This window comes from Rhagoletis zephyria, unplaced genomic scaffold (genome assembly GCF_001687245.7).
Source record: "Rhagoletis zephyria isolate East Lansing unplaced genomic scaffold, Rhagoletis_zephyria_1.1 Rzeph_scaffold_15417, whole genome shotgun sequence".
In the NCBI taxonomy this organism is placed as follows: domain Eukaryota; kingdom Metazoa; phylum Arthropoda; class Insecta; order Diptera; family Tephritidae; genus Rhagoletis; species Rhagoletis zephyria.
The window spans coordinates 2,367-13,028 of record NW_016172484.1 but is presented as its reverse complement, the minus strand read 5'-3'; the positions used below and the strand labels follow the sequence as shown (position 1 = coordinate 13,028).

General features: G+C 34.0%; 1 protein-coding gene across 1 annotated transcript; it reads right to left on the bottom strand.

Annotated features, from left to right (window-relative positions):
• Positions 1-5,225: 5,225 nt before the first annotated feature.
• On the bottom strand, positions 5,226-7,270 carry LOC108379026 (lipopolysaccharide-induced tumor necrosis factor-alpha factor homolog). Its single transcript, XM_017635344.1, has 3 exons — positions 6,424-7,270; positions 6,200-6,335; positions 5,226-5,427 (listed from the first exon to the last, which is right to left on the bottom strand). The coding sequence occupies exons 1-3, from the start codon at positions 6,599-6,601 to the stop codon at positions 5,322-5,324; spliced, it is 420 nt and encodes a 139-aa protein (XP_017490833.1). The 5' UTR covers positions 6,602-7,270; the 3' UTR covers positions 5,226-5,321.
• Between the last annotated feature and the right edge of the window lie 3,392 nt (positions 7,271-10,662).

Genomic DNA, 10,662 nt, shown 5'->3' with positions numbered 1-10,662 from the left:
GTAGATTTATTCAGTACCTATTATTTTATTCTTTGCAATGCTTCGCTTTAATTTCGCTTTGGTTTGAGCTTTTCATTTTACTTGTTTACTCGCGGCAATCTGCTTCTGCTACAAAATATATATCTTCAGCTGATCTGCTAGAAAAAAACTCAATCGTGGTCGAGATGCATACATGTGTATGTATATGTGAATTATATATGTATGTAACTGCATTAAGTCTGAAATTGCAAAATTTTTGTAGAAAAATCGAGAAAAAGCAAAACCCGCAAAAGTAAAACTCCAAAATCGTAACTACGAATGGCTGATCAGCGACCATACGAAGTATCGACGGAGTGTACTCTTAACCAGCCAACAAAAATGGGTAGTTACATATAACAATAAAGATAAGCGTTAACAAGAGCATTGAAAATAATCATGCAATATTGCGGACAGTAAAGCAGTCAGCCACAATTTTCGTTATGCGAACACTCAAAATCTGTATCTATTTTTCTGTGACTTTGCAAAATGTTTTGGCATACATTATCTTAACTACCGGCAAATCAGCGTACGGCCAAGCATGCCCGGTAGGAATTTTCTCAGCGTTGTATTCTAAGCTAATGCTAAAAAATATTCGGCAAATAAAAGCTCTCCGCACCTCAGAATGTTACAACTCGCTTGCTTTGTTTCCAACATCCGACGCGGCTCGCCGGAACGATGTTATTTTTAATTGTACAATAATAATAACATTCGTCAAGTGTACCAGGAAAAACTTTTATGGCAGCATTTGGTTCAAACTCCACCAAGTTGTTTCTAATGGTTACTGGTAAGCAATGTGTAAAATAATTTTTTTTCTAGCATGGTTTTTGTCGAGTTTAAGCATCCAAATTTCAGCCCTTTTTCTTAGAATCAAAAATTGCTGACCTATTAGAACTTGGTGGCAATAAAATAATTTTCTAAGCTTTCCAATGATATATAATTTGTATTGGGCGTGGCAATAGGACTACAAGTTTGGCTGACTTCCCAAATGCCAATTGCTTTGCATACGTACAAAGTATAATGTTCCACAACGCCGAACTACAAAATATTGACAATGTATACTTCTCCAAAACGCATCCGAAAAGTTATCGAAACGCATCGCTAGAGCAATCAGCTCGTTTGTTATTGGTTACCATTGGTGTTTTAAAAATGGAAAATTCAAAAAATTTATTTATTGCTGTATTGCATACTAGCAGACCCGGCCAAAATTTCTTTCTTTATTCAAATATGTGGTACAAAGTTTTCACCATAATTCACATTCACCTTTGGTTTTGTGATCGTCAGAAAGCATATCCTCCATTGCCGTCTTAAATAACCTAACGAAAGCGTTATGTCCGTGAAGAAGTTCTTGCGGAAACAATGATCCGGCTCGATGGTGAATCGTCCTTGAATCTGCATAGAAAAGGTGGTGGCAAAAAATGAGAGAACATCATTGGTCCACAGAAATCCAATATAAATAGACTTATTTCAGACTAAATACCATAAATGTCTCACAATGGAGTTTGTAGGCATTTATCAAGAATTGTCTTTATTTTGTTTAGTCACCGTAAAATAAGGACCGCAATGGTTATGGTGGTCGATTTAGCGGTGGTAATTCGATTTTAATCCCTTGTGTCGCCGAATGTCTTCCCTCGACGATTTTTAGCAATAACTGGACTCCAGTGCCACCTTGCGGCTCTTTTTTTCAATAGTATTGCCCCTACCGTTACCAATATACATCTTGTTTTTGAGGCAAATCGGACCATAAATACGATTTTTAGTCATAACTCGACTCCAGAGCCACCTGGCGAGCCATTTTTTTCGCACAAATATTTCCCTTGACGTTACCAATACATATTTTGAATATTAGCCAGATCAGATCATAAATACGATTTTTAATGACTCAACTCGATTGATTTGATTGATTGATTTCAAAACCTTCATACCAAGTTCCACAAATGCTTCCAGAAGTATGCGGTGGTTATAACCATAAAATCCTATTTAAAAAAAAAAATCGGTAGAGCCGTTGACGGGATCACTTCTTACAAAAAGGTGGCACTTCTCTTAATATAATTGGTATAGATAATATATACTATACTAGCTTTTACCCGCGGATTTCACTTCGGCAAGATAATTTATGTAAAGATGTTATATTTTATTTCTGCTCTAATTTTACTATAGGAGAATACGGAAGGACAGTTGTATAACTTGGGTGTTATGTAGTTAAATGTAATAATAACTTTTTGGCACATCAGGTGTTTTAATTAACATTAAAATATTTCCAATAAATTATGTATGTATGTAAGGAATAGTAGAAATACCAATGTTGTAATATTAAATGTTTAGCTATCTAATTTCTTTGGAATAATAACTCTAATATTATTTTTAATACTTCACATTATCATAGATTTTATTTTCGATAAAGTTTTGGGTTTTGGTTTAAGGAATTCTTGTTTATTGTCATTAAAAAAACTAAGCGATCTGGAAACTGAGTCCTGTAAATTCGAAAGGCATATCAGAAAGAATTAAAGGGGCCATGTAAATTGTGCTTCCGAAGTTATGGCTGATACAACAATTAACGCCAGTTTTATGTGCTACGCCCCCTTTTACAAACTCATTTATATAAACATACCTTACTATAAGTACCTATGTACTATAGATATGTCTGCATATCAAATTTCACGTTTATGTGACTTATCGTTCCGAAGTTATGGCCGATTAAAAATTCCACGCCTATGAGATATGTCACACCCCCTTTTACAAACTCATTTATGTATACCTTACTATAAGTACCTATGTCTGCATACCAAATTTCACGCTTATGTGACTTATGGTTCCGAAATGAAAGCTGATAAAAATTCTCCGCCTTTGGGATGTGCCACGCCTCATTTATATATATACCTTACTAAAACCACCATAGATACATATGCCTGTGTACCAAATTTCAAGTTCATGTGTTTTACGGTTCCGAAGTTATAGCTGATTAAATAATTCACGCCTACGGGAGGTGCCACGCCCCCTTTTTCCAATTCCTCCCATCTTTTCGCATGAGTATGGAATTAATTTCACTTATCTCGACACCAAGCTTCAGTACTCTACCACAAATACTTTAAGAGATATACATCATGAAAAAAGTTTTAGCTAGTATGGGAGGTGCCACGCCCCCTTTTCCAGTACTGCCGATTTTTCTCTATGCCAATAACCTTCCCGGGGTACAAAAATAAGTGTGCAAAATTTCGTGCGATTTTGGGTCGCGGTTCAAAAGTTATACGGTAATAAACAAACAGACATTCACATTTATATATATAGGTAATGAATCGGTCCCTGGTCCACCTATAAGAAAAAATAATCCTATATGTTAATCCAGACCGTAAGCTTCAATTTCAAACAAAACGGAACATATTAGAAGAAAAAATGGATCCTGTATGTTAATCTAGAAAAAGGCTTTCTACGTACTAAATTTCAAGCAAACCGAAAGATAAATAAAACTTTTTCGAATAGATCACTCTCTGGTCCACTTCAAGGAAAAAAAGAATCATATATGCTAATCTAAGCAAAAAGCTACCTACGTACCAAATTTTAAGCAAATCGGACCATAATAAGATTTTTTTTTAATAAATCGGTCCCTGGTCCACCTACCGGAAAAAGTAATTTTTTTCTGGCCTAAAAGATGGTGGTTGCTGAAAGCTATTTATATACAAAATTTTATGAAAATCGGACCAGCCGTTCGCGAGATTACCTTTTACAAAAAAAGGGACTTCTCTTTATATAATTAGTATAGGAGATTAGTATAATTAACCTGCTCTTTGTTATGTTGCGGGTGTATTTTCACTGTCGCACTGTCTAATCGTCAGCTGGACAAATTATAATTCGGAAGTAAAATGCTTGAATTCTGTGATTTCATAGCTTCCACCTTCGCCTGCTAAATTAAATGAATAAAAATTGTTGAATATATTGTTATAAGACCATAAAATAACAAAAACCAATAACTTAAGGACGAGCACACCTAAAAGTTAACCATTCTAATAGTAGAATTATTAACAAGAACCAACAAAACCAACAACCACATGATCCAGTTTAAATAGCACTGGAATAGCTGCGTTTGATTGTAGTTGGCTTACAAATGAAATGGTGGAAAAAAGCAACAAGAACTCACAAGGCGAGTTTAGCACAGTGCATAAAAAGGCAACTGGCTGAGTCAGAGGGATCGTCTGTTCGAATCCTACTGAAAGAAGTCTGATGAGGAAATGTGGTGATTTTCGAAATAGCTATCACTTCTACCATTTTTTAAAATTATTGTTGCTTTTCCACAATAAGTTTTTTATTAAAACGGCCTCAAGCTCAATAAAAATTGTTGAATATAAATGAAGTTACGAAAATATTACACATGTACAATGAATTCAAATATAAATTTTAACTTACAGTTTGTGGCGTTTATTGCTGTCCTTCTTATCGTCTGAATTTCATTACAAATATTTAGATAAAAAAGTTAATGTTTTGTAGATGCATACATATGTATATGTATGTGCACTCCAAAGTTTAAAAAGGTATTTACTTATTTAAGAGCGTAGATACATATGCCTTAATATAAATATGTGCACTAGGGCGGAGTAATCTAATTTCTTAAAAAGTGTATGACATATTCGAATTCTACATTCGATTCTTAGCAAAAATGGTGAACGAACTATATACCAAAAATGATGTTTGACCCTCCTAATTTTTAAAACTTCTTGTATTATAATTTTTTCTGAACGAAATTAGTTTTTCATTTAATAAATTTTGTGTTTTCTTCATACAATATACTGCTTTTTCTTTTGGAAATTGGGAGGGTCAAACGTAATTTTTGGTATATAGTTTGTTCACCACTTTTGCTTGGAATTAATCTTAGAATTTGAATTTGCCATAAACTTTCTTCAAATATTTTGCGTCGAACAAGGTACTCGGCCCTAATGTGCAATATTATTGTTATATTTGTACATATCTATCATTTGCTTCAATAGTATCGTAACTCAAAAAAGCGAAACTTAAAGTTTTAAATTTACACATATGTATGTATATACTCCCATGGTAAATCTTAGTACGTATTTTGTTCGAGCGGTTAACGGTGATTTCTGCGTACTTAACTCAATATTTGTATTTTGTGGATTATGACAATATTGAAGTAAATGAGCGATATGTACACATGTATGTACATTTACATATGGCTTGTAATACTTTGAAATTTATACATATTGAAATTATAAACATTTAGCATCAAAGCTTCAATAATTTTTTTTCTTGTGACCTAAATAAAATGTGTTAAAAGCCTCCATTCTCGGATATCCTGATTATTCTCGCACATAGGTACCCAAGTAACGGTCACACAAGCCACAATAATGTGCCGTATTCATGCAACTGCCAATGCAATAGGGTAAACACACGAAGCAGTAGAGCCTAAAAACATAAGATCGCAGTATTAAAATCGTTAAATAGAAAAATATTAAAAAATAAAAATACATACATAGGGGTATTCATCAAAACGAGTCAATGCCTCGTAACCAGGCAAACCTCGTAAACTTACTTAATTTTGTATGGAAAACCAGTTTATTTACGGGATTTACGCGTTTACGATGCATTTAAGCGTTAAGATGGATACCCCTAGTATCTTGTTTCAATTCTTTGAATAGATTGCAACTCAGTACACTCGAAAATTTTATTATATCGGCTTAGTTCCGCATTTATCTTTTTATAGATAAGATTTACGCTGTACAGCGGAATACAAAAACTTATTTCTGCTTATCTCTGTAAAAGCTTCGACTATAAGAGGGCTTCTTTCTGCATCGATTTCGTCCGCATACCCCACTTTATACAGTACCAACTTTGGGTGGTCTCATGATTTCTTGTGGTTAAATTACTTTCGCAATGTAAAACTTTCAAAATTCACCATTTTCCTTAAACCGTTTTTCTTAGAATTTCAAATCACTAATGCTAAATGGTCGGCAGGCCATAGCTCACTGAGCGCTCTCTGAGCACATGTGTGTTTCACACGTATACGAAGAGCGGTAGCTGAGAAGTGCATTTAACGCACACAGTCTCACTTATTGAATCGTTTGAATGTGTTAGAATGCCGACCACTGAACTAGATTGTACATAATAAAAATCCTCTAAAGCCTGCATGCCTCGGGTATAAAAAACCATAATTGGCAAGGCCATAATATGCACTTACTGGAAAAGGCAGAGCAGCAGAGCAATTAGATGCGTGCGTGAGGTTGGCTTAAAGCGCAAGCGGGTGCGTGTATAATTGTGGCAGTAGGGACACTGTATATCCACCGGTGCGGGTCCATATGCCAACGGTGCGCCGGCTGTACCCAAGGCAAAGAAAAATAAAAATGTAGAAGCAAATCACAAGCGAAAGAAACAATTTAGGAACTCAAAGGTTGCGTCACTTACGCGTAATTACAACAATATGCGCGGCATCCGGCACTGTCGTGGGTGTGGCACCTGTTGCTTGTGAGTACGTGGGTGGAGCCGGTTGCAATAGAGCCTGTTGCTGTTCACTCGCTGCGACCGGCTGCTCAAGTGGCGTGGACGGGTAAATGCGCTGCGGAACGTTTGATTTTTCATCCATATTTGCGAGGAAACCACTTTATGGTAATTCTTTGTAGAGATATTTGATATTGATATGCTACACTTGTAGAATGTTTGTTGGAGGCAAACACTCTTTGCAATTTTCTCTGGTTTTCGCGGTGGGTTAAAATTCGAATACTTTGCTCTAATTATTTTTATTTGTATAATGCGCGTCAGCCAGGTGTGTCACGCCGTTACTGCTGCACTCATATCTCATACTGCGGAGCTTTCACATACTTACGGCGAGCAATTTTCGATTTTGGTGCGACACAATTCTTAACAAAAACGAAACAGTCCGAAAAGTAAATAAAACTATAAAAATCCCACAAAGACGTGCGGCAGGGCGCGAAAGCAGAAACTGTATTATATACAATCGAGAAGTTAAGCCAAGCCATACGAACACTATTGAAAATATACAACGTGCGTATTTATCTATAAATACTAGGATTATTGACACGGTTTTTTCAAACCGGTTTAACCGGTTTCAAGGCGTTTTTTTCGAATATCGAATAATCCGGTTTTTTGCTACTTTGAGCGTTTTGAGCTACCTCTAAATAGTTTTTGATTTCAAAATAAAATGGGGGGTAACTCTCGGTGTAGAACAATGCTAGGGAGTGAGAGCATACGAATCCCGACTTTACTTTTTCACATGCATTTTTGGACCACCGTAATGCGCATACATTTTCCAGTTATTGAGAACAGTATACATCCACGCATAACTGCTTTCATTGAAAATGGTATATACAGTGTTGGAAAAATAAATAACACATTTTTCCTATTTTTATTTTGTGTTTTTAATATTTATTCAGCCTTATCATGTGATTCATTTTCACCGAAGCGATTCACTTTTCACTTTTGGTTTCCATGGTTCTACGGATGACAAATTTTCGGGTGATTTTTTTTTTTTCAGACGAAATTCAGGGTAAGGCAGATTATTTTTTTTATAAAAGTATAGCTCATTATCTAACAAAACCTATATAACTTCATATTTCAAACTTTGTGCAAAAATGATATCTAAATTTGCAAAATTAAATCTAAATTTGCAACATTTTAATCCGATTTTTTAGATTTTTTTTGAGTATGCGCTTTTATAATCCAATTTTAGCAGAATAAAGTACAAGTTGAAGTGCCTACAAAATCGCGCCGATTTCTGATAATTTTTATTCTGAATGTATTACGCACTTTTTCCATAAGAAAAATGTCGAACATAATTTTTATTGAAAAGAAGCTTTTATGGAAAAAATTGCCAAAAATCAACACGATTTTTTTGCAACTTAAAACTTACACGTCATTCTACTAAAATTTATTGGACTATAAAACTGCATACTCCAAAAATTCTAAAAAATCTGATTAAAAACTTAAAAATTTATANACCGTAATGCGCATACATTTTCCAGTTATTGAGAACAGTATACATCAACGCATAACTGCTTTCATTGAAAAGGGTATATACAGTGTTGGAAAAATAAATAACACATTTTTCCTATTTTTCTTTTGTGTTTTTAATATTTATTCAGCCTTATCATGTGATTCATTTTCACCGAAGCGATTCACTTTTCACTTTTGGTTTCCATGGTTCTACTATTGTCGGATGACAAATTTTCGGGTGATTTTTTTTTTCGACGAAACTCAGGATAAGGCAGATTGTTTTTTTATAAAAGTAAAGCTCATTATCTAACAAAGCCTATATAACTTGATATTTCAAACTTTGTGCAAAAATGTTATTTAAATTTGCAAAACTGAATCTAAATTTGCAACATTTTAATCCGATTTTTTAGATTTTTTTGAGTATGCAGTTTTATAGTCCAATTTTAGCTGAATAAAGTACAAGTTGAAGTGCCTACAAAATCGCGCCGATTTCTGATAATTTTTATTCTGAATGTATTACGCACTTTTTCCATACAAAAAAAAAATGTCGAACATAATTTTTATGGAAAAAAAGCTTTTATGGAAAAAATTGCCAAAAATCAACACGATTTTTTTTGCAACTTAAAACTTACACGTCATTCTACTAAAATTTATTGGACTATAAAACGGCATACTCCAAAAATTCTAAAAAATCTGATTAAAAACTTAAAAATTTATATGCAATTTCGCAGAATTGTTATAATTTTGCACAAAGTTTGAAATAATAATTTATATGGTGTTTGTTAGACAATGAGCTATAGTTTTATGTACAAATAATAAATATTAAATATACCAAAGAATAATGGGCAAAATTTGAAAAAAACGCCGTGTGCGTATTTATTTTTCCACCACTGTAATTGAAAATTCCATTTAGGAAATGATTTCGAAAGCAACTAGAAATACAGTCGGGAGTAGATAATTTTAAAACTCTATGATCTCAAATTTCCGGTAAACCGGTTTGATATTTTCTAGCTTGGCTATTGTGTTATCTGAATTCATTGAAAATCTACATATAGCCCCTACAGAGTACACAGTTCTGATGTGAAAATAATCAATTATATTAATAGAATCTCAAATTATTTGAATTAGTTTTAGATTCAGAATAGTGCGTGCTGCAATCTGTGATTTAAAAATAAACAGTAAGAGAACATAAAATAAACAACCCCAATTGACCTTTTAAAATGTACACAAATTAAAATTTCTGAATTCTTTTATTATAAGGATTATACTGACACACTACCATAATCCACATTGTTCCCAATTCTGAGCCGGACACTCGCCTGCTGCATTAATTTGAAAGTGATTCATTTCTAACTACTTTTTCAACTGGTTANTTAATTTATATGGTGTTTGTTAGATAATGAGCTATAATTTTATGTACAAATAAAAAATATTATATATACGAAAGAATAATGGGCAAAATTTGAAAAAAAAACGCCGTGTGCGTATTTATTTTTCCACCACTGTAATTGAAAATTCCATGTAGGAAATGATTTCGAAAGCAACTAGAAATACAGTCGGAAGTAGATAATTCTAAAACTCTATGATCTCAAATTTCCGGTAAACCGGTTTGATATTTTCTAGCTTGGCTATTTTGTTATCTGAATTCATTGAAAATCTACATATAGCCCCTACAGAGTACACAGTTCTGATGTGAAAATAATCAATTCTATTAATAGAATCTCAAATTATTTGAATTAATTTTAGATTCGGAATAGTGCGTGCTGCAATCTGTGATTTAAAAATAAACAGTAAGAGAACATAAAATACACAACCCCAATTGACCTTTTAAAATGTACACAAAATAAATTTCTGAATTCTTTTCTTAAAAGGTTTATACTGACACACTACCATAATCCACATTGTTCCCAATTCTGAGCCGGACACTCGCCTGCTGCATTAATTTGAAAGTGATTCATTTCTAACTACTTTTTCAACTGGTTACTTTTTATTCGGCTCGCTTTATTCCAACAGGGTATGCAAAGTACACACGTACATGTATGTATATGTATCTGCATCTATGTACGTACTTACGCGCTTCTGTGGTTATCAGCACTGCCAGTAGCGGACGCGGCGATAACAATCGATTTCAAACGAAAAGCTTACATTTTTATCATCGGAAATCGCGGTAAATTTCACTGTTGCAGAGTGGGGGTGTGCTGGGCGCATTGGCAAGACGCACACTCATAATTACCTCCACATATATACATACATTTTTGTCAATTCGTATATACGCTCTCAATGCGCTACATTACATTAAGGTGGTCGAAAAAAAATTTCCCTCTTGTCGAAAAAGGTGGTGCACCCAAACTTTACGTTTCTCAGCGCCAGTTTTCCAGCGCACTTGTTTGGTTTAAACTTAGTTTAAAAGCTGGCTGGCTTAAATAAAGATTATCCAATCAAATATCAGCCAGCTGTTCAATACAAACGCAGTTTACGTGATCTAAGTTTGAACTGAAATCAGTTTGCAGTTTGCCACATAGCGAAAATATGTAATTCCTTCATGGCATAGATTTTTTGCCTTAACTTTATACAGACTTTTACGTTGGTGACATGAAGTTTTTGCTTGAGAAGACCCTTATTAAACTTTTCCGAAGATTAATTTTCTAGAATGTTTCAATCCTCTAAGGAACTTCCAAANGAAGTTTTTGCTTG

Coding starts and splice junctions, on each gene's coding strand:
- LOC108379026 (XM_017635344.1), bottom strand. CDS start 6,601: ATGGATGAAAAATCAAACGTTCCGCAGCGCATTTACCCGTCCACGCCA. Junction 6,336..6,423: donor GCATATTGTTGTAATTACGC/GTAAGTGACGCA, acceptor CCTTGGGTACAG/CCGGCGCACCGTTGGCATAT. Junction 5,428..6,199: donor CTGCTGCTCTGCCTTTTCCA/GTAAGTGCATAT, acceptor TTATGTTTTTAG/GCTCTACTGCTTCGTGTGTT.